The sequence below is a fragment of the Mobula hypostoma genome, chromosome 16 (genome assembly GCF_963921235.1).
Source record: "Mobula hypostoma chromosome 16, sMobHyp1.1, whole genome shotgun sequence".
Classification (NCBI taxonomy): Eukaryota; Metazoa; Chordata; class Chondrichthyes; order Myliobatiformes; family Myliobatidae; genus Mobula; species Mobula hypostoma.
In genome coordinates this window covers 21,501,742-21,527,030 of record NC_086112.1, presented here as the reverse complement: position 1 = coordinate 21,527,030, position 25,289 = coordinate 21,501,742, and the positions used below count along the sequence as shown (strand labels likewise).

At 38.8% G+C, this 25,289-nt stretch overlaps 1 protein-coding gene across 3 annotated transcripts in view; it reads left to right on the top strand.

Annotated features, from left to right (window-relative positions):
• fbxl17 (F-box and leucine-rich repeat protein 17) overlaps positions 1-25,289 on the top strand; it is a 694,756-nt gene that overhangs the window by 656,401 nt on the left and 13,066 nt on the right. For all 3 annotated transcript variants that reach the window (XM_063068625.1, XM_063068624.1, XM_063068623.1), the window contains one exon: positions 3,779-3,921. In XM_063068625.1, the coding sequence (XP_062924695.1) occupies positions 3,779-3,921 (143 nt within the window). The remainder of the gene's footprint in view (positions 1-3,778; positions 3,922-25,289) is intronic.

Here is a 25,289-nt window from a genome sequence, read left to right as displayed (position 1 = left end):
TTCTTCATATGTGAGTCTCCAAAACATTCACTGTATTGCTTCTGAAATGCAAGCCTTCTCTGCAATCACTAATGAAGCACATCGTAACATTAAGGCTACTCAGAGAAAATATTTGCGCCATTCATGAAAACCTTCATTTCACAATGGAGCTTCTTCATGTACAAATACTAAAATTTTGCCTTATGTTTTGTCTTTTAAAATGGCATTCTTCAATGTGGTGCCTTTTCTCAGAAATATCTTAAAATGTAACCAGCAAGGAAATATCAGGAGTGATTAGTGGGCAAACATCACAGCCATTTAGCACCTAGGAACATCATTAACAAATATCACTTTAACACAATCTGTTTTTGGTGTATTGAGGAAGAAATATTGGCTCATACAAAAAGAATGCATTTTGTTCTTCATGAACAAGCACTTAGATCTGAATTTAACATCTTTAGAAGGAATACTCTTATAGTGATACTTTAGAACTATCTTGGGATATCAATTCGATTGAAGTCATGAAGTACCACATCTAAAGAGGGTCTTAAGAATATCGTTGTGTAAAACTGAACTGATTAAATAAAGCAACAAAATGTTCTTTGCCATGGACCTTTCCAGTGTCAAGTTGTTGGTTAAAAGCACTGAAAACAGAGTTTGATTTATAAATTTTATGATACAGGTTACAGCCTCTACCCCAACCTGAAGTCCACAGAACCTTGCTTAATGGTATTGATCCATGGCATAAAAAAGATTGGGAACCCCTTCGCTAAAGGGATAGACTCACGATGAGCTCACTAACATCCTGATTTGAACTGTTTGTGAAACCAGCAACAACTGAGGAGACAAAGGTTTTTTTGGTGTTGACCATTAGAATTCTGGGCAAAATAAATTTGCCACAAGAAGACAATGTTTTCTAGTCGATCTGCTAGGATAGCCGCACGGTAGTGTAGCAGTTAGCAGGACGTTATTACAGCTCGGGGTGCTTGAGTTCCACGTTCAATCCTGGTGTGCTCTGTAAGGAGTTTGTATGTCCTCCCCATGGAATGTGTAGGTTTCCTCCAGGTTCTCCAAAGGCATATACAGGTTAGCAGGTTAATTGGTCATTATAAACTGACCCATGATGAGGCTGTGGTAAAATTGGTGGGTCGCTGGGCAGCGTGGCTTGAAGGGCCAGAAGGGCCTTTTCCGTGCTGATTCTATAAATAAATAAAGTGAATTGACATTTGTCAGTTACCTGACATTTCTAATGAACTGAGGGTTTATACCATCCCTGGATTACTGCAAATATAGACTTAATAAAATCTTATGTTTATTCAATTACTTCCTTAGTATATTGAATGTAAATTCTGTTTCTCCTACTGATCACTCATCTCCTTCCTGAGGTTTTATAAGGCATTGGTCAGACACATTTGGAGTATTGTAATCAGTTTTTGGTACTGCATCTAAGAAAGCACATGCTGGCATTTGAGATGGTCCAACGGATGTTTATGAGAATGATTCTTGGAATGAATAGGCTAACATAGAGGAGTGTTTAATGGCTCAGAGCCTGTATGCACTACTCACAACACACTGGAGGAACTCAGCAGGTCAGGCAACATCCGTGGAAACAATCAGTCAACGTTTCGGGCCGGAACCCTTCATCAGGACTGTAGAGGGAAGGGGCAGAGGCCCTATAAAGAAGGTGGGGGGAGGGTGGGAAGGAGAAGGCTGGTAGGTTCCAGGTGAAAAACCAGTAAGGGGAAAGATAAAGGGGTGGGGGGGGGGAAGCAGGGAGGTGATAGGCAGGAAAGGTGAAGAAAGAATAGGGGAAAACACAATGGGTAGTAGAAGGAGGTGGAACCATGAGGGAGGTGATAGGCAGCTGGGGGAGGGGACAGAGTGACATAGGGATAGGGGGAGGGAATCACTGGAACACCAAGGGGCTGGAGACTACCTAGACGGTATATGAGGTGTTGCTCCTCCAACCTGAGTTTAGCCTCATCATGGCAGTAGAAGAGGCCATGTATGGACATATCTGAATGGGAGTGGGAAGCAGAGCTGAAGTGGGTGGCTACTGGGAGATCCTGTCTGTTTTGCCGGACGGAGCGGAGGTGCCTATATGCACTGCAGTTTAGAAGAAAGAAGAGAGATCTCATTGAAACTTACTGAACATTGAAAGGCATAGGTAGACTGGATGTGGAAAAGATATTAACAATATTAAATAAGTCCAAGACCAGAGGGCACATCCTCAGAAGAGAAAGATGCCCCTTTAGAACAGAGATAAGGAAGAATTTCTTTAGCCAGAAGGTGGTGAACCTGTGGAATCAAATGCCACAGATGACTTTGGAGGCTAAGTCATAGTGTATATTTAAAGTGGAGGTTAATAGTAATCTTGATTTGTAAAGGTGTTGAAGGTTATGTGGAGAAGGTAAGAGATTGGGGTTGAGAGGGAAAATAAATCAGCCATGATCAAATGGCAGAACAGAATTGATGGGTCAAATAAACTAATTCAACTCCTATGCCTTTTGATCTTATGGTCTCACTCTCATACTACCCCCAAACATGCACGATTTTGTTTTCTTCTGAAAATAAACCCAATCTCTCTTATTCCTTGGTCACTAGACAATATACAAAATGGATCTGAGGGATTAGGTTTATACTATTTCTTGGCTGTGTTACCAGTGACCTAGAAGCTCCATATCTTACGTTGGTACTTGAATTACTCTGCCAAACCTCATCAGAATCTTTTTCAACAATGGCCAGAAAATATGTTTGCCTTTAGGGTGTTTGCATGCTATATCAAAGGGTCAAATATTTATCTAAATTACATAGTTAATTGATCTTATTTTGGCACAAAGGATATAAATAATTACTATGTAATAGATCTGGAATGTTTATCTTGATACATCAGGCTGGCATCCAACAGAAAAACTCACTTCGTTATGGCCATCAAGAGTAAAGAATTTTTCTAATGGCCATTAACTATGTCTTGAACAAACAAAAATAATGGTTTTTAATTCAACCATAAACTCTCAGAGTCAAAACATCATGGGTAAAGGACTGATTCCACACATTTTATTTGATTAGACTGACCCTTCAGTGGAATACTGAGGGACTACAATACAATTGTGTAAGAGAGAAAAAATACATTGTGAACTTAATTGTTTTGAAACCCTTGCAGAACATTGAGTCAAATTGTGGTTTCTTATGAAAAACTCAGATTAACGCTCATTTCTATTTATGGAATTTTTTGTTTTTTTTAGTTGCTGGTATATTTACCAACATGACAGGAATTTCACAATGTGATTTCTTTAAATGGACTCTTCTACCTGATGTAGTTAGCTGGTATAGAAATACAAATTATTTCTTTGCTTTCATCTGTTCTTAGTTTGATAACAAAATCTTTTAAGGCATAGCTGAATTTTTTCTTTCTGTTTTCCCTACATGTAATTCAAGCATTTTACACTTCATTCTTCCCTCAATCCCTCCTATCTATTTGGTGGACGGTTAGTCAAACAATTCAGGATAATTCCGTTATATATGGAATCAATTATAGTGTAAGGTGAGCCTGCTGCTCATTATGCTGCCTTATGCCATTCCCTTCATGGTCTTAAACTGAGCTGTGATGTTCTTTTGAGAAAAGGGGAGAAATAATTGACCATGTCATCCCCAACTACACGCACACCCATCTCAGAAGTCAGGAGTAGTAAATGTCAGCAGTTGGCTGAATATAGGCCAAGAGTAATTATCACCTTAAGTAAATGACAATAATGGTTGTCTACACAGAACTAATTGACTATGTCCTTATTTGTTGCAGCTTTGATTGCAATTGGGCAATATAGTGCAACCATAGAGACTGTGGACGTAGGCTGGTGTAAAGAAATCACAGATAAAGGAGCAACCCAAATCTCACAGACCAGCAAGTCCCTCAGGTATTTGGGGCTTATGAGGTGTGATAAGGTAAGAGGCTTCACTGAAGATGCTAAGATTAATTAAACCTTATCATGTTAATACTTCATTCATTACTTCAGAGTCATCTGGTATGTTCAGTTTTGTTATGGTGTTAGGTAAACTGATAAAAATACCAGAGTTTATTTTATAATATTTGATACTGTATTGAAGAAATTAAAAGACATTTAAAAAAGCATTTTATTATCAAATCAAATTGCAGTGTGCATAGAAGGAAATACCCACTGATTACTCCCAGCTTTTCTCAGAAATGTCGCTAAAAAATGATGCTAATTCTCTGTGGTGATTCCTTGTAACATTTTTTTAAGATTAGTGGGATCATATTTGAGTTGTTTGGTTTTGCAGTGTGGGGAAGGATAAACACATATTGCTGATATGTGTACCATACCGCGCTAAGGAAAACAGTTCTGAAGGTAGATTACTGTGGCACAGTTATTAGTTCTCCATCATTTTCTCTTTGGTGAGCTTTTATAGTCATCAAGATGAAGTTTGACCATGCTGAGGACTAGAATAGTGACCAAAAGTTAACATTGAGGAGTTGTGGAATAGGTAAATAACACCTGCAGAGTGTAGGGCGATGATTCAGTTTGTCTGCAAACTTTCCATTTTGTTGGGCCAGGTCTTCACCTTCTGTGATTGGTGATTCACATTATTTTGCCTATTGCAAAGTGACTTCTATGCCACAGATGAGAGGTACTACTTTACTACAAAGCTTTGGGCAAATACTGAGAAGGCTGTTCATGCACTATTGGAATATGGAGTAACAAACAGTTTGCTGGAGGAACTCAGTGGGTCAAATAGGATTCTCTTCCCACACAGATGCTGCTTGACCCATTCAGTTCTTCTAACAGGTTGCTTGTTGCTGATGTGCAATCTTGGAGATTCGAAAGGATGGAAGATACACAGTTTGAAGGTATAATCTAATGTAATATATACAAGCACACGACAAAAATATACCACATATAATCCTCAATTCTATGTCAATATTACAGAATGTTTTTTTCCATAAACAAAAATAAAGTCCAAACTAAAAACAGAAAGTGTAAGACATCTTTTTGGAATGGAAGGTAGGTGAAGCGAATGAAATTGGAATTGAACTGCAGTAATGGGTATTTTCAGATGAATGTGTTGCAATGCTGTATGTTAGCAACTGAGTCTTGTAATTTCTGTCCTTTTATGACTTTTTCCAGATTCTCTAAACGGAGTCTTTGTAATGTGAACTCTTCTGCTCTACCAAATCCCTCACAATGTTTCAACATAGATAAAAGCAGATAAACTGGGAATGGGGAACATCAGAGTATTTATTCCAAGGAGTTTGTGATACTTCACAGCAAAGTACTTGTTTCCCGTTGGATGGGAAACTATGTTATTAATCAGTTTTAACTTTCAGGTAGGCCTGAGGCTCCTGCACATTCAAGTGAATTGATTGCCTTTGATGCCAACCTTGCAGATCAAGTAACTTGTTTCCAGGAACAAATTCAACACAGATTTAAATCTTTAAAATATTCTGACTTCATCTGGGAAAGTTGTCGAACTACAAAGCTGCACAAAGTAGTATGTATTTTGTTTTATTTTTTAACTTTTTTTTCTTAAAAGTCTACAAAAGGAATCCACTGCAAGCGATTTGTATGATAAAATTTTGTTTCTAATTATCATCATCTTAATGTATGACAGCGGAAGGAATTCAGATGTTGAATTTCAAGTCTTGGAACCAGGCATCTCATATCACTGCTTGATGTTGGCCATATGCCCTGGAAAAAAATCAAGGGGGGAAGACTTTGATAAAATGTTCCATTGTTTGATTTGTTGTTGCTGCCAATATATCTGGTTTAGAGTTTCCATAATGCAAAAGTTGGCCATTTCTTCCTCAGTTTTTTATACCCAGCTCGAGGGCGCCAGTGTACAATGCCCCCTCGGTCGACATCTTCCTGATAGCAAACGGAAATAGCTGTTTTACTTGTTTTACATCTGTTTTTCACTTTAAATGTGTTTCTGGGACTGTTGGACCCTGCGATTTACAGTTTGGAGATAATTTGAGTGATCCAGCTCTTCCCTGGCTCTGAGAAGATTCCAGGAAGCAAGCGCATACTCGGGCGGCCTCATGCAAAGAAACTTCGAGACGAGGTGCGAGCCAATGTTCGACTCCATTTCACCGTTTAAAGCATCCATTAATTGTCGATTAAAGCATCGAGGAAGACTGAGACATTGAGGCAAATGCAGAAGGCGAGTGAGAATTTCAGTGTCAACTGCCTGTCTTTTGTTCACTGCCAGAGAAGGAATCTGTGTGCAGCCTATTGCTGTGTGGCTCACTGTGGCAGGCAGGTAGGCCTCTCTGCCTCGTGTGGTGTCCCTCTTTTTTGATGAATATCGATGATATCATAGGATGGTATCGTGGTTCTGCATTTGGATTGGACTATTGCATTTCTGGACTGTGGACTTTTTCAGTGTTATGATTTTTATATTCTGTGTTATTTTATTGCCAGTTCCTTTTTCATTTTGTTGTGCGAGAGAATGGTGCTTGGGATTGATGTTCTATTAGTTTTTTGTGTGGGGGAGTGGTTTTTCGGGGTATCAATGTCCATTTTGTGAGGGAGGAGGGGGGTTGGGGGGGGGGGTTGATGATCGGGATGCCATTCTGTTTTGTATAGGGGTGTGGTGGGTTTGTTATATCTCCCTGAACGACTTATGTTCTTTCTTTGTTTCGTGACTATCTGGAGAAATACAAATTTTAGAGTTGTACATGAATACATGCTTTGATAATAAATGAATCTTTGAAGATCTAGTCCAGGTATTGGTTCAAAAAGGTTTGGTAATAAGGTCTTTCTTCCTTTGAGAACTCCATTATTCCTTGCTACTGAACAAGGTGATTGATTGGAACTTTTCTCCTGGTCTAAGATTTTTGGCATGCCTTCCATCCTGTGGTGGATCACATTGGGTTTGTAGAAAATCATTTAGCAAAAGAATGGTGGATCTTCCTGCTCTTATATCTGGGAAAAGATGTGTCCTAGCATCAGTTGACAGCCATTAACATTGGTGTTCTGCTGACAATAGATGTGGCTGTGTTTTATTCCACACCCAGCGTTCAGGTTTGGTAGCTGTCTATCCACAAAGGAGCATAATACATGACAGTAGAATATTCCAGGACATGTCTTTTTTTCTGTCTCCTAGTGGCTTTTAAGAGTTTTTGCAGAAGATTTCTTCACCTTTTATTTGGCCATCAACAAATATTAAAGGTGAAGGGCTGGTCCAGCCATACATTTAGGTAGCTCACAAAAATCTCTATGATTCACTTACTCGCCCTCAAATTTTGTGTCCAACTTTACTGTTAAGGTTGAATTTTGATGGATAGTGATGTACTTTCTAGTAGAAGAAATTTCAAACCAATCTTTTGAATTTTTTTTAGTGTTCAGCTGGTTAAAGTGGAGTAGTGGTGACTTATGTAATTAATCCTATATCATCATCGTCATATATGATTTGGCTGATGCTGAGTCAGACATGTAATGTCAGTACTGAAGAGTGTTAAAGCAAAGACCAATCCTTGCAGGTGTCTATCAACCTCATGGATTGATTTACTTGTACTCCATGGTAATGTATTCTTGAGGTAAAGCAATGACAACTCTGCCTAGACATGTCTATTTTATAAGTCTGGTATTAAGCATGTATGATCCACACACAGGGGTCTGCTTGATGTGTTTCGAACATTGATGTCATGGAAGCTGGCTAACGAGAGAAAGCTAGCAAAGGCTCGCTAATGCTGCCAGTGGTCTAGGAAAGTTGCTACAAAAATAGGTTAAGTGGTACCCCGACTGTGCTTGCAGATATCTATTCTGGAAAGAAGCCATCTTCACCTCTATAAGCAGTTATGATCAAATTTCACAACAGTGATATTAAACCTGATTCTGATTCTGGATTATGGTCACCAATTCAGTGTACACCTTGGAGAAGAATAAATAAGTGAATTCCTCTAATTATTGATGAACTTTTGTAAAGATGATCTTTGTTGCATCAGCCAAATCTACACACAATTTCGATGTTAAGTTACCTGTGTAAGTACAAATTATGGGTAACTGGAAACAATAAGTCATTGTAACAACACGAAAAACATGAAACATTTGTCATAATATTGAATGAAGGAATCAAGTTCAAGGTTTGACTCAGCTGAATATATCTCTTTCTAGAGTAAGTTTGAAATCTCTATTCCCATGAATTACTGGATAAAGCAGTGAATATGTCATGAGAAATGTCTCTGGACCTCTGTCTTTATTTCATGTACTCTGTATTTTCAAAACCATCAATGTGGTTCATTATGCTCCATTCAGTGCTGTGACACGCTAGTTGGCTGATGCCCAATTCATGTATTATAGCAAGAGTTTATGTAGAAAGTTTTAAAAAATGAAGTTTTTTCCCTTAGCTAAAGAAAGTGAGCAGGGAATTGTTCAGAAACAGGTGGGTAAATAAAAAAGGAATTAGGTTTGCCAGCTTTCACTTTTTGATTGGTGCCTGTACTCAGACATTAGCTGCATTATGATTCAGATTTGGCAGCTCAACGAATCTTGATTTAATTTATGTACAGTTGCATCAAAATTTAGATTTAGAGATATAGTATGGGAATAGGTCCTTCAGGCCCGATGAGCACGTGCTTCAGGCTGACTGTAACATCGAAACAGCGATGGTTTGTCTCCCCTCTCGCTGTGGAAGGAACGGTATCTGTCTCTCCTTTGTAACTGAGAGAGCGAGCCTGAGGGATGTTGAAATGTTGGAGTGAACAGTTAGTTTTTGATGTACTGTAGTTTTTGCTGTTGCTGGCATGGTGGGTGGTGGGAATGCTGATGCTTTATGCTAGAATAAGGAGGGGGAGGGGGAGGGTTGATGCTGCTTGTGCATGAGAGCAGGTTAGGGGGCTTTGGGGCTTTTACGGGTTCTTTTCTATCATCCATTCTTTGGGGTTTTTTTCCCGTTTCGGGGATGTCTGCAGAAAGTGAGAATTTTAGGTCATATATTGTATACATTCTCTGATATTAAGTGGAACTAATCAACCAAGTGTCCAATTAACCTAATATCCAGTCCATCTTTGGAATGTGGGAGGAAGCTAGAGCCCCCAGAGGAAACCCACATGGAGAAGTACAAACTCTTTACAGGCAGTGGCAGGAATTGTACCCAGTTGCTTGTGCTGTAAAGCGATGGACTAACTGTTATGCTACCACGCTGCCCATAAAGAAAACTAAATACCTGGTTATTCAAGTACTTGAATGAAACATATCAAATAGAGAACAGGATTATGATGAACAGCTTCCACCAAATTATTTTTGTTCATAATGCTATAAATTAATGTAATAGAAGTTTTTAACTGAAATCCTCGAATACCATTTCCAGCCTAAATGACATTGTATGTTCTCACAAGATGTGAGAATGTGAATTCATTTTAATGCTAATGAAATGAGCTGTTTCAGTGCTGTAGCACCCTTATCCCAATGACTTATGGTCTTATCTATTTTTCCTGAATCTTTCTTTGTTTATAAAAAGAGAAGATTTTCAAGTTAGTGCGAGATTAAAGGCAATATTCTACTGCCTGCTAATACTGTGACAACTTCAATATGCCTGCCATAGCTATTTTCCACATTACTCTTATCATCAGGAATCCATCACGTGGACTTGCTCTGGGAAAGTGAAAGACTTGAAAACGATGCTGTAATATGTTGTGTCATTCAGTCCCCTTTAATTCCAGTTGCTGGCATTTTGGACATGTACCATTTGGAAATGTCAGTTATTCATTTTTCTTGTAAAATGTGTCCTTTCTGTTGCAAAACCTGATAAATATTTTTAAAAGAAACCTTAGATTTGGTGGTAATTTGTTTCTTTAAACCTTAGTTCTATAGTTTGGGGGTTAGAGTTTAAAAAACAAATTAACACCAATATATTATATAAAGCACACTATTATACTTTTGTCCCAAAATTCCTTTTCCTCCACAATCGCTTTATTCATGAATCCCAATGCTTTTTAAGTGTCTATTGAAACCTAACTTTTAAAATCCAGTTTCATATTTGGTTTAGTCTATTTAGACAATGAAGCATAACTATAGATACTATCTGTACTATGGCAAACCCATGAACAAATTATACACGTAAATAGAGGGTTGTATTGTCCATTCTTTTCATCTAATCTCAAATTCCCCTCCACATCTCCTCCAAATCAGACAGAATACCTACCATTGCAAGTCTAAATACAATGCCTGTAACATAAATACCAGACCAATACAGAAGCAAAATCTCAGTATCAGAAAAATATTTTTGCGTCTGATGAGAGAAGTTTAGACTTTAAATATACTTAGGTACTGCAGCTGTTTAATTTCAGTGTCTACTTTGAAGATTGCCAAGCGTCAGTACATGTGCATACGTCCTTGGGGAGAGAGCTCTGCATTTTCTTTGACATCTGATTCATTATCATTTGGGTACAATATGATTTGTGCTTATATGTAAGGATTTGGTGCTATTCTTACTGCATTTTGTTGAGAAACTTTTTTTCTCTTTTGGGGAATTTGCATGATAGATATTTATTGCTTTTTAGAACAGCAGGTATGATATTCTCGAGTTTAAAGGAATGAGAGACAATCTCATTGAGACAAGTATTCAAAGATTCAAAGTACATTTATTATCAAAGTACATACAGTATGCAGTATACAACCTTGAGATTCGTCTTTCTAAAGACAGCCACAAAACAAAGAAACCATGGAACCCATTCAAAACTCTTATCAAACCCCTCCTCCAACATGCAAAACAAAGAACAAATCATACAAACAGCAAAAAAACTAGCAAAAAACACAATATAACATCAAGCCACAAAGTCATCAAACAAGTCTGGGAATTTTCAAGCAACACACATAAAAGTTGCTGGTGAACGCAGCAGGCCAGGCAGCATCTCTAGGAAGAGCTGCAGTCGACGTTTCAGGCCGAGACCCTTCGTCAGGACGAAGGGTCTCGGCCTGAAACGTCGACTGCACCTCTTCCTAGAGATGCTGCGTTCACCAGCAACTTTTATGTGTGTTGCTTGAATTTCCAGCATCTGCAGAATTCCTGTTGTCCGGGAATATTCAGTTCAGTTCAATCTAGCACTGTGTCGTACGTTGACTACGGGTCACAGAGCCAGTCCGCCCCATTCAAAATCACACAAAATAGCAGCCAGAAACTAGAAACACATAATAACGTGAACTACAAAGTCCGATCCACAAACCGTGTTGATTAAATCTTGCCTAAGACCCCAGACTCCAGCTGCATTGAGCGAGAGGGAGAGAGAGAGATTGATTGAATGCAGGTATATTCCTCCAGGAGCAGAGAGTGAGTGAGAGACCGGACACTCACAGGCAGATGGTGCTGATCACCAGCTCACCTTTCACTCTCGTCATTGATTTCAATTTTCTTTGACACTTTAGTCGGTGAGATCATATACAGTTCCTATGAGATTGATGCAGTAGATACAGGTATAACGTCTAGAACTAGTGAATACAGGTTGAAGGGATTAACCATTCCAAACTGAGGTGAGAAGAAACATCTTCATGAATCTTGGAATTCACCATATTTGAGGGCTGTGAAGGATCTGTCGCTATTTTCCAAAGCATCTGAATCAAAGTATTTGGGATTGGAACAGCAAAGTAGCACTGAAGTAAAAGAGAAGCCATGATCTTACTGAATGAGCAAGCAGCAAGGACTAGATAGCTTATTTCATATACAAGAGAAAATCTGCAGATGCTGGAAATCCAAGCAACAAGCAACACACACAAAATGCTGGAGGAACTCAACAGACCAAGCAGCATCTATGGAAAGGAGTATAGATTACATTTGGGGCAAGATGTTTCAGTCCTGCCGAAGGGTCTTTGCCTGAAACATTGACTGTACTCTTTTCCATAGATGCTGCCTGGCCTGCTGAGTTCCTCCAGCAGTTTGTGTGTGTGGTTTATTTTATATACTGTTTCCTGTGCTCCTGTGTTGAAAATACTTGGTTTATTTCAGCTACAGGCTCCTCAAGTTATCATTATCATTCTGCAGTGAACATAGAATAGTATGTTCATGTGGTGCCAAACCAATTAAACTAGTAGTTAAACTAATCTCTGCTGCCTGCACAGTGCCCATTCTCTATTAACTGCACATTCACGTGTCTACTGAGAGCCTCTTAATTGCCTCTATCGTATCTGCCTCCACTACCATCCCTGATAGTACATTCCAAGTATCCACTACTCTCTGTGTATAAAAACTTACCCCCCCTCACTTTAAACATATGCCCTTTTGTATTAGACATTTTGACACTGGGGAAAAATATACTGGTTGTTTATCTATGTCTGCCATAATCCGATATGACAAGCATCGATGTACAGCTGCATCTTTTTCCTGCTTCTATCAGATCTCCCCTCAGCCTCCACTGTTCCAGAGAAAACAAGCCAGATTTTTCTAACCTTTCCTTCCAGCACATGCCTTCTAATCCAAGCACCATCCTGGCGACTGCACCACATATGACTCTATATGGGAGTTGGCAATTTAAGTGGTTTTGGCATGGAGTGGATAGGCTAAAGAGCCTGTTTCTGAGCTGTACTTCTCTATGACTCTGTGGCTTCATTCTCCACATCTTCGCTGTAACATGCTAAAAAGAACTGAATGCAATATTTGAGATATGGCCCAGCCAGAGTCTAATAAAGCTGCAATGTAACTGACTCTTCATCTTGACTAACAAAGGCAAGCAGGCCATATGGTCTTCTTATAACCCTTTCAAATTGTGCAGGCACAATCAGGCAGCTATGGGCATGGACCTCAGGATCCCTCTGTACAATAACTAGCTTTCACAGCCATTGAGATGATTTTGGTGCAGTGAGCATTGTAATGGATTAAAGATAGGAGTCAAGTTGTACACAACAAAGTCCCACAAACTAGTGACTGTTGATCTGATTTAATGATGTTGATTTACGACTAAATATCAGCTAAGATGGCAAGGGAACCCTGTGCACTGGTTGAAAATGGTGATGTGAGATCTATGTCCATCTGGCAGCAAGTTACAAAACCTTTCTTCATTGTCTCAGCTGAAAGATGACACTTTCAGCAGGCACCATTCAATTAACTTTGCACACTGGAGTACAGCCTAGGGTTTGATCTTCTCTTAGAGTAAACTTTCAAGAACAGGGTACAAATGAAATTCTTTAATCTGTTGTACCCATGCTGGAACTTTGAAAGAATTGATTGGTTTGTTGCTCCTACTCCAATTGTAGAATTTTGTTTTTTTTCAAATACATATAAAGTTTGTATGATAAGATTATAAATTATAGGAACAGAATTGAGTCATTTAGCACATTGAGTCTGTTCCTCCAATCAATCACAGCTATTCTCCCACCTTCTCATAACCCTTAACCCCCTTAATAGTCAAGAACCTATCAATTTCTGCCTTAAATAAATGCAATGTCTTAACCTCCACAACCCACTGTGGCAACGAATTCCACAGACTCACTACTCTCTGGCTGAAGAAATTCTTGCTCATAACAATTTAAAAGGACATCCCTTTATTCTGAGGCTGTGCTCTCAGATTCTAGACTCTCCTACTAAAGGAAATGTCCCCTCCAGGTCCATTCTATCCAGGGCTGGATAGAGTGGGCATAGAGCAGAAGTATCTGGTAGATTTCATTGAGATCCCCTCTCACACCTGATTCCCAATCCTTTTAGATACTGGCATTCCAGATCATAATAGCTCATCTTCAACCCTTTTGTCATTCTCAAATCCATAATCTTTGTTTATTGACTTGATATCTGGGGGAAAGTTTCTTCGCACTTACTTAAACATTGTTATTCAGTGAGTATCTGTATCTCCAGTGTGAAGACAGCTCTTGATAAGAGCACATTAATCCTCTCATAGACAATACATGAAAGAATTGCTGCATTGTCTTCCATCAAATCTCTCATGAAATTGAAAATTAAAGTGGAAGATTGAGGATCTTTGAAGGAATAATTATTTAAATGCTGTATTAGTTTGCCCATGAAATGGGAAAACTAAGATTTTTCTATATGGTTTCTTTTCCGGGCCTAATATGCTCCAGTGTTGTTCTTCCTTAATTAGTATACCCATCTGCCATCAGCAGCTTGATTGCATGGAGACATTATGTATTAAGTTGGCATTTTTCCAATTATTCTGGAAAAAAAGTATCTAGATAATTGTGGTAAAAACTGCCTTAAAGTTAAATATACCTATCATATTTAAGATTTAATACCACTCTTCTCAATAATACAGTTCAAAAATCCAAAAATCTGTACTGTAGTGGTCCACCATAAAGCTTGCTCATCCTTTTGATCATGATGTGAAGACAATGAAAGAATTAAACTGAATGTTCCTTGGCATATTATTTTAAGTCAGAATTGCTTATTCATGTAATTATTGTATCTGCTATATACATAAGGCATGAGTAATGTCTTGTTTTACAGACCAATATAATTAATTTGGAGTAAAATTAAAACCAGTTGCACCAACCATGTTTATTAACTTAATGCAAATCTATGACAGGAGCTAAAGGGCCCAGAATGCCAACGTGTTCAGCTGTAAAATATATGGAATGTTTTGCCAATTTTAAGTTAATTCGTATGTGATTTTTAAGAAACCTTCTGATGATTTTAGTACCAATCAATAGTTTACCATCAACTTCAGCCTTCTATTTTGTTTCACTAGCACACATTATTGCATTTTGTAATCCAAATTGCATTAGTTATTAGTTACTAGGAACAGCTTCTTCCCCTCTGCCATATTATTCATAAATGGGCATTGAACCCATGAACACTACCTCACTTTTTTAATATATATTATTTCTGCTTTTGCACTATTTTACTCTGTTTAATATACACATATGTACTCAGTGTAATTAATTTACTTTTTTTTTCTATATTATGTATTGCATTGTACTGCTGCTGCTAAGTTCCCGACACATGCCAGTGATAATAAACCTGATTCTGATTCTATGCAAGGTAAATTTAAATTTACAATCAGGGTAATAAAATAATCACAGGCACCAAATGGCTTGGTTTAATTGTGGCAATGTGCAGATATTTAGAAACTTGGAATTTTGCTTGATTACCTTTGAGAATCGGAACTTTGCTGTCAGTGATCAGAAATGTAGGCATTCATCAGTTCACTCTGACAGGATCCCAGACTTGCATGAAATGTACAGGATTTTCTATCACTGAATCTGCCCATACATCCTGACGCAAGCTGCGCTCACGTTTATATTGGAGACTAGTGGCTAGCGCAGCAGAAAACAATCAGAACAAGTCTGACCAATGTAAACGTAAGCACTCAGCAGACCAACACTCATTTGCACACTTAATGATGTCACCTCAACTGGTGATGAAATGTTTGTGACTTAACCTCCAGGCTCAGTGAGCAACCTTACAAACATGTGTGTAAGATATTTATATGATGTTAAAGGACCACGGCAGATCAAATGATCTTGACTTTGAATGGCAATGACAGAATGTTATACTTTCAACTATCAGGCTTCTGAACCGGAGTGATAGTTTCACCCACCTCGACGCTGAACTGATTCCACAATCTATAGACTCACTTTCAAGGACTTTACATCTCACGTTCTCAATATTATTTTATTTGTTTATTTACTTATTCATTATTAGTTTTTTTTGTATTTTCACGGTTTCTTTTTCACATTGGTTTTTCGTCAGTCTTCATGTCTCGTTTTCATTGATTCGATTGTATTTCTTTGTTTTGCTGTGAATGCCCACAAGAAAATGACTCTCAGGATAGTCTATGGTGACGAAAATTTACTTTAGACTTTGAACTTTGAACTCCCTCACTCAGCTAATCAGGAGAAGAGGTACATTCTGAAATAAAACACGAGTCAATGAAGGGATTCCATGGAATTAAATAAGAGTTAATATTTAATTTTTCAAGCTTGCGGCTTTTGTATGTGGTTTGGGCTTCATTTTTTCCATTTTGTAAAGTCAGAGCCTCTTCTCATTCTGTATCATTTGCTGTTCAGCCCAATCAGAATTGCAAAGTTGTTAACTATTCTGACTATAAAAGATCAGAGCACTTTCAAGGCTAGGCGAAGCCACGCACTTGTATGACTCTATTGATTATCACTCGCTCCAGGCAAGGCCGCCACAATGGAAGAAGAATGGATTGATCAGAGCCATAAAAAATCATCAAAAGAATTCATTGTTAATCAAATTAGTGTCGGCAAGGCCTCTTTTCCCATTTGCAATCATCAGAGTAACCATTATAGAGAAAAATACGTTAAAAGCAAATGTCACTTTTTCACATCCTGGAGAGTAAATGTCAGGAAGGAAGAATGAAGTCTTTTTAGATTCGCTAACAATTATATAGAAATGATTGCAGTCCCCTTATCAGGGTGTATTATATATCCCACTATCAATGTCTTTTTTGATCTTTCTGTTTTGTATAAGTTTAGAGAGGGTCGTTTCCTGACTGGATAGAGGGAGACTACTGTCAGAGCATCTATCACCATCTGCAGTGGAAAGCCCATCCACAGAATAACAACAGACAGATTACTTTCTTTCTATCTCTCGTTTATTTATCCTTGGTAGTTTAATCCAACATAGTAACAAAGTAGAAATATTTGTCAAATGTGTTCAACCTATCTTGTGAACACATACCCTCTGAGAGAAAATGAATATCTGTTGGTATAACACACAGAAAATGCTGGAGGAACTCAGCAGGCCAGGCAGCATCTATGGAAATGACTCAACAGTCGACAGTTTGGGCCAAGACCCTTCATCAGGACTGCTCTCTGTAGAAGCATTTACAGAAGTTAATCTTGGTTCAGATTAGGGACAGGTCATTTAAAAAATTTCTAGGAAGAGGTACAATCGATGTTTCGGGCCGACCCTTTGTCAGGACCCTTCGTGAGTCCTGACGAAGGGTCTCGGCCCGAAACGTCGACTGTACCTCTTCCTAGAGATGCTGCCTGGCCTGCTGCGTTCACCAGCAACTTTGATGTCTGTTGCTTGAATTTCCAGCATCTGCAGATTTCCTCGTGTTTGCGTCATTTAAAAAATTGCTAATTTGATGGCTTTGGGTGAAAAATGTATGGTGTGTTCTGCTTCAAGCACAACCTTTCCTTCCAACTTTAAATTTATTATAGTTTACTTGTAGGAGTCTATGTTTTCTACTTAGTTTCTCATAAGTTTATTTCGGTATGTTTATGAAGCATTTTCTCAAGGCTCTCTTTTAGGACCAACCACCCTCAACTACTACTTTAATGACCTTCATTCCATTCATTATAAGATCAGAAAAGACAATGTTCAATTCTATTCAGAGTCTTCATTTAATTTTGCAGTCCACACCTGTATGTGCCAGTCTAAAACAATATCCAGGCATGCATTGATAAGTGGAAAGAAAATTTCTGTAACATTAATTTCAGTTACTCACTAGACTACAGCCTTCTACAAAGCTCTGACCTTTACCATCAAAAAAGGCAGAAGGCCTTCAAAGTTGAAAGTAAATTTATTATCAAAGTACATATATGTCATGAGATACTACCCTGAGATTCATTTTCTTGTGGGCATTCACCATAATTACAAAGCAACACAATAGGTCTGGCTGGTGGCGCAATGACATCGGTGCCGGACCCGGGAGCGGAGGTTCCCGGATTCGAAACCAGTTGGGTCCGCTCCCGAGTACGCCTTCCATCCATGCCGGGTTGAGTGTCGAGATTGCAGCTCGACCTCGTAAAATATAGGGAAAAATACTGCGAAAATGTCCGTGTGAGGAGTGACACGCCAGTCAGTCAGTCAGTCAGTCTGTCTGTCTCTCTCTCTTTCCCCCCCCCCGCGCCGCGCCTTGTAAAAAGCCATGAAAAAGACATCATCATGGACGCACACACGCACACGCACAGATTCGCATGCATGCAGGCTCGCACCAAAAGAAAACAAAGCAACACAATAGAATCAATGAAAAATCACACACGCCAAAGACAGACTAACAACCAATATGCAAATGACTACAAACTATGCAAACACAAAATGAGAAAAAATATATAAATAAGCAACAAATATTGAGAACATAAGTTGTAGAATTCTTGAAAGTGAGTCTATTGGTTGTGGAATCAATTCAGTGTGGGGTGAGTGGTTAAGCCAGATGGTTGAAAGGAAATAATTGTTCTCGAGCCTGGAGGTGTGGGACCTGAGGCTCCTGTACCTCCTTCCTGATGGCAGCAGTGAGAAGAAAGCATGGCCAGGAAAATAGGGGCCTTGATGATGGAAACTTCAATTCCTGCAGGCCCCCTTCCGAGATGAGCACAATGTTGTCTAGCGATTATATCAAGTCTTTAATTGTCGAAATCTTGAAGCTCTTTTTAACAGTACCTTCACGAGAACTCAATAAATAGAAGCAGGAGTAGGTTGTTCAATCTTATTTTGAGACAGTGACTTCTAGTTCTAAACTTCTCAGCCTGTGTCAACCCTGCTGAGATCTTCAAGAATGTTGTACACTTCACTGAAATCAGTTCTCACTCTTATAAACTCTAAAGGTCAGAGATTCTGCCCACTCAATCGCTCCTTCAAAGACAGGAACCAGTCTGGCTATTTTTTCTGTAATATCTTAATAGCAGGTACTTAATTTTTTTAGATGAAGGAGCAAACTGTTTATTATATTCCAGTTGTGGTTTAATTAAAAAATAAAATATCTGTTCTTTTGAACTCAAATCCTCCAGCACTGAAAGCTAACTTTCCTGACTGCCTGCTGTGTTTGCACGTTTGCTTTCAGTGAACTGTGTACAAAAACTCCCCCTCCGCCACCCACTCCAGGTGCCTTTGAGCATCAACATTTACTGATTGCTCACATTTAAAGAAAAATCAGCGTTTCTATTTTTACTACCAAAATGGTTAAGCTCACATTTTTCCACATTGTACTCCACCTGCCATATTGTTGCCCACTCACTCAGCTTTGACTTGTTAGAAATAGTGGTTTATTTTTATTCTTTGTTTTCTATCTGCGAATCAATTTTGATCCACACTGGTATATTACCCTCAGTTATATGTGCCCCCTGCTAAAAGGCTGCCAAAAATCAAAAATACCACATGAACGCTACCAGACGCACACTCTAGATTCAAGATTCAACATTGTTTAATGTCATCTCCAGTACACAAGTGTAACGGAGAGCGAAATAATTGTTACTCCAGATCCGAAGCAGCGCAAAAAACACAGTACAGTAATAAGAAACATAGCAAGTATAAATACATAAGAGGGCTTATATATGTACTAAGATTGATTGTAGGTCCATAAAGTGATGCTGTGCACAGTAGCGTCTGTATACAAGATGACTCTGACTGGAGATGATAAGGTAGTGGTGGAGAGTTGTGGAGGAGTGGGTTAGTGGGTGGAGGTGTTGATCAGCCTTCCTGCTCAGGGAACGTAATGGTTTTTTCGGCCTGGCACTTGTGGCATGGATGCCACATAGCCTCCTCCCTGATGTGAGTGGGGAAAAACAGTCCATGAGCATATGGGTAGGACCCTTCATAATATTGCTGGGCCTTTTCCTGGCACCTTTCTGTATATATGTGTCCTCGATGGCAGGTAGGCTGATGCCGGTGATGCATGGAACAGTTTTGACCGTCTTTTGTAGAACCTCTCTGTCCGCCACTGTGTAGTTTCCGTACCATGCAGTGATGCAGCATGTCAGGATGCTGTCCACTGCCCACGTGTAGAAGGTCATGAGAATTGATGTGCATAATCCAGCTCTCTTCAGGCTCCTCAGAAATTAGGTGCATTGGTGAACTTTCTTGATTAGAAGAGAATGCCAATAGATTTTTTTTAAATCCTTTTCAACTAAGCATGTGGTTCTGTTCTGCCATATTATTACCCAGTAAATATCTTGATGTGACATCCATTTTGTGGATTCAAGCATTTTGCCAACTGCAGATTGGTGATTTTGTTTTCTCTCTCCCTCCATTCTTAAATGGTGAGGTAACACTTGCTACACTGCAATCTGCAGAAATCTTCCCAGTAACTGTTGAATTTTGGAAGGTGATAACCATCATTAAAGACTCCACCTACTCCAGACATTCTCCCTTCTCCCTACTTTCAATGTATAGAAGATACAAAAGCCTGAAAGCATATACGGCCAGGCTCATTGACAGCTTCTATCCTGCTGTTAAGACTATTGCACAGGCTCCTATAACCATAAGATGGACTCTTGACTTCACAATCTACCTCTTTAAGATCTTGCAAATCATTGTCTTTCTTTCTCTGTACTTTCTCTGTAGCTGTAGTACTTTATGCTGCATTCTATTATTTTACCATATACTACCTCAATGCACTGTTGAAATGAAATGATCTGCTTGGACAGTGTGCGAGACAGGTTTTTCGCTGTACCTCAGTCTATGTGACAATAATTACCAATTTATCAGAAAATCTGCAACTATCTCTGTTGACATCGCTTTCAAAACTAAAGGATGATGTAGATCCCCTGGTTCTGGGGATTTATCATTTGGTTTATTACTTTCTCTAGTGGTACTTCTGCACTAATACAGTGGATTCCAGATAAGACCATAAGATATAGGAGCAGAAATAGGCCATTTGGACTATCTAGTCTGCTCTGCCATTTCATCATGGCTGATCCAATTTTCCTCTCAGCTCCAATCTACTGCCTTCTTCCCGTATCCCTTCATGCCCTAACCAGTCAAGAATCTATCACCCTCTGCCTTAAATATACATAAAGACTTGACCTGCACAGCTGTAAATTCCTCAGATTTACCACACTATGGCTAAAGAAATTCCTCCTCATCTCCATTCTAAAAAGACGCCTCTATTCTGAGGCTGTGTCCTCTGGTCTTAGACTCTCCCACCATAGGAAACATTCTCTGTGCATCCACTCTATCAAAGCCTTTCACCATTTGATAGGTTTCAATGAAGTCACCCCTCGTTCTTCTGAATTCCAGTGAATACAGGCTCAGAGCCATCAAATGCTCTTCATATGACAAGCCACTCAATCCTGGAATCATTTTCATGAATGCCCTTTGAACCCTCTCCAGTTTCAGCACATCCTTTCGAAGATAAGGGGCCCAAGATTGCTCACAATAATCCAAATGAGGTCTCACCAGTGCTTTATAAAGTCCCAACATTACATCCTTGCTTTTATATTCTAGTTCTCTTGAAATGAAAGCTAACATTAAATTTGCTTCCTCACCACGACTCAACCTGCAAATTAACCTCCAGAGAATCCTGCACAAAGATTCCCAAGTCTCTTTGCACCTCAGTGTTTTGTATTTTCTCTCCATTTAGAAAACAGTCAACCCTTTCATTTTTTCCACCAAAGTGCATGACCATACACTTCCTGACACTGTATTCCATCTGCAATTTCTTTGCCCTTTCTCCTAATCTGTCCAAGTCCTTCTGTAGCCTCTCTACTTCCTCCAAACTACCTACCCTTCCACCTATCTTCATATTGTCTGCAAACTTTGCAACAAAGCCATCAATTCCATCATCCATATCATTGACATATAACATAAAAAGAGTTGGTCCTAACACAGACCCCTGTGGAAGACCACTGGTCATCGGCAGCCAGCCAGAAAAGGCTCCCTGTATTCCCTCTCTTTGCCTCCTATCAATCAGCCACTGCTTTACTTATGCTAGAATCTTTCCTGTAATACCAGAGGCTCATAGCTTGTTAAATAGCCTCATGTGTGGCACCTTGTCAAAGGCCTTCTGAAAATCACAACATCAACCATTCTCCTTTGTCTAACCTGCTTGTTATAGTGGGACACATCGAGACCAGTACACTTTGGCCCAATTAAGTGGCCAAATTTCATGAAATAGTTAAACAGCTGTAAAAAAAGACCAACTACTGTTTAACTGTGTAACAAATAGTGTATTTAAATGAAATAAAGAACAAATTAGAACATTACCAATACTACTACAGTACTATAAAACTATTAGTTCTGAGTAGTTACTGACAGAAGATTCATCCACTGTATGCTGCCGTGTTCTTTTGAATGACTGTAAATGAACAAAGTTAGCACAGATGGCTTGGGTAATTTTTTCAGCTAGTGTCAAATCTTTTTGTGACATCTTGGCAAGAGTCAAGTTTTCTAAAGTGGAAAATATTAAACAAAATGATCAAAAATCACTGCTTTTTGAATCAGTGTCCAATTGGCCCAGATGGATGACATAACAGAAGCATATGCACCTCAGGCTATTTAAAAGCTGTTTGTTCTAAGCATGGGTCATCGACAACACAAGTGCAAGTGACGGATGCTAGTTAGAAACTGTTTGAGAACAGTCTTTTGTATCAATGAAGCAGCAAATAAACAAAGGGAATCCTGGCTATTTTCTCAATTAGCTTTTGTTCTTTAAGAGTTGTCCCAAATAAGCGGCTGTCCTGATTAACTGATGGCCCAATTAACCAGAATCCACTTACTCTGCTTCTTTATCTGCACAGTATCCTAGCCATGTATCTTCACCAGAAGGACCACAACAATTTACCACCATCTAGTCAAGGGGAACTAAGAAAAGCATGTTGATATTGGTCTTGCCAGGAACATCCACATTCCTTTAAGACATTTTTTAAAAGCACATAAATAGAACAAGAATAGTGGCAAAGTCAGATGTGAAAGACAAAGATTAGTTTTATTTGTCACATGTATATTGAAACATACAGCAAAATGAGTCATTCCTGTCATAGATTGCGATGTGCTGTGGGCAGCTTGCAAATGTCATCACATTTCCAGTCCCAACATAGCATGCACACAACTCACTAAACCTAATTGTACATTTTCGGAATGTGGGAAGAAACTCATGCAGTTACAGGGAGAACATACAAATGCGTTACAAACAGCATGGGAATTGAACCCCGATCAGTGATTAATGATGGTGTGAAGTTATGGCCCGAGTACAGAGAGAGAGAGACACTAAAATGAATCAACAGTTCACTGACTTTTAATAAGAACTATGCAGAATTAAAGGAAAAGCAATAAATGCTAGGCCAACAGGGCCGTTAACTAAAACCCTTAAACTGAAAGCTAATACTGACACTGTGGCTTGGAAGCAGTAACTTAACACTAAATAAATACCGCTCCAGCATCAATTTAAATGGTGGTCTTCTTTCCCGGAACAAGGACAAAAGTAAGCAGGGAGCATTGATGTTGCTGTACTTTTGGTCAAGACTCAGCGAGATTGAAGTGAGAGGAAGGGAGTTAAATGCCATCACAATGAAACACTAATTAGAACATGCACACTCACAGGCATGATTATTGACCCTGTTCAGCAGCCTGCCTGCAAAGGGTGCTTAGGTCCTGTGACAGAGTCCATGGTTCGCTGGGCTTTAAAGCAATTGCACTCACCACTAAACAATGGTGCCACCCCACTGATACTGATCTAACAAATAATGCTGCTATAAAATAATACTGATATTCTTAAAATATAGCAAACATCTATACATTGGAAATAGGAAATAAACATCCACTACAACCAAAATAAGAATGAGCTTGGTCTTTGTTTTTTTTTTCATTTTTTTGGTTGTTAAGAGAACCGAAGGCTATATTGTTAGAAGAGTAAAGCTCAAAGTAAGTTTGTTGTCAAAGTACATATATGTTGCCATATACAATCCTAAGATTCATTTTCTTGTGGGCATACTAAATAAATCTATAACAGCATATTAACCATAATGGAATCAATGAAAGACCACACCAATATGGGTGTTCAACCAATGTTCGAAAGACAAAAAATTGTGCAAATACAAAAGGAATGAAATAAAAATGGTAAATAAATAAGCAATAAATATCAAGACCCTGAGATGAAGTGTCCTCGAAAGTGAGTCCATAGGTTGAGAGAACACTTCAATGATGGGGCAGGTGAAGTTGAGTGAAGTAGTCTTCTTTGGTTCAAGAGCCTGATGGTTGAGGAATAAGATGTGGCTGAACTTGATCAGCAGAGTCAAGTATCTGCTGCTTTACTTTCTTAACCCAATTGAATTTATTGAAGTAATAACAAAAGAAGATATAAAAGGATATATTTAAACTATATTTACATTTTCAAAACAACCCCATTATAATATTTCAGACAGACTCATTATTAAGGTCAGGAATTAGGGAACAGGTGGGAGATTACATACTAAACTGATTCTGAAAAGATGAACTGACAAGGTAGTTAAAGAAATGAGTCACTCAGATTGGTAAAGTGTTGACTGTTGGTCACCTTGCATAAAATTGATCTGGATTTGGGACACGGGCCAAATAGCCCATGGTACCTCTTCCTTTTGTGCATGGAAGAGTTTGAAACGCAGATAGCCATAACTTTAAACTGCCGTGTTCCAATAATCAGCTACAAGGAAAAGATCACTTTTTTAATGTAAACACTGTCTTGCAATGTCAAACATGTCATTAGCTATTGTTCAATGTTTTTAGTGAATTTTGAAAAGTAAGCAGTTTTGTTAATGGGGAGAATGCTATCTTTACAGCATGCAGACACGAACACTACCACAGATTAGGTACAGAAAAGTAAATCATGTGTTATGTCTAGCAATGTGCCTTTTCTGCAGAGATGCCGAATTCATTGTACCGTATTATGCATGTTATCTTCACAAGTTTTCATGAGTAAATGGAAGTCCAGTATTGTGTTCATTCATTTTATCTAGTGCCCTTTCTGCAGTCACAGAGAAATGAGAAACCTTCATTTTTCATCAGGCATTCAGAGTAAACACACATTAACTGGGCCACTCTTAAGTCTTTTGAGAATGTTTTAAAATCATAAATATTGGTTTACAGTTTCTGGTACTGATTGACAACTGGAACTTCATCCAGTATATCTGTGACATATTTGAACTGTTACCTTGTATACAGTTATCTAACAGCAAATTCAGAGGTAAATCCACTTAAAATAGGAAAAGGGGCAGCTGATCTAATTTGAATTGATGAGTTGGACGAAGCTAAATGTCATTTGTCATCTTTGCCAATCTTAGATTGTGAGAGGAAGTGTGAGAGCTGAGAATGATTCACCTCCAGATCTGCATTACATATGGAAAAACAGAAAAGTTATAGCAGAGAGAGGCCATTAGTTCTATGGAGTTTATACTGTCTGTATGCAACAGTAATCCACTAATCCCACTCACTTGCCTTCTCCTAATGGCCCTGCAAACGTTTCCATTGCTTATCCAGCTGGAGCTCGCTTTGCCACAATTGAATGTGTCCTTGCTATTGTCCCTAGCAGTGCCTTCCAGACCCTAACCACAATGAGTAATAAAGATTTCTGTTATATTACTTCAGGTTTTCCCTCCTAACCTGTCTCCTTTATTCTTCATCCTTTAAGTGATATTCTATTGTTACACAAAGATAAATTTGCATTAGTCCTCTCAGCAGCCACATAACGGAGT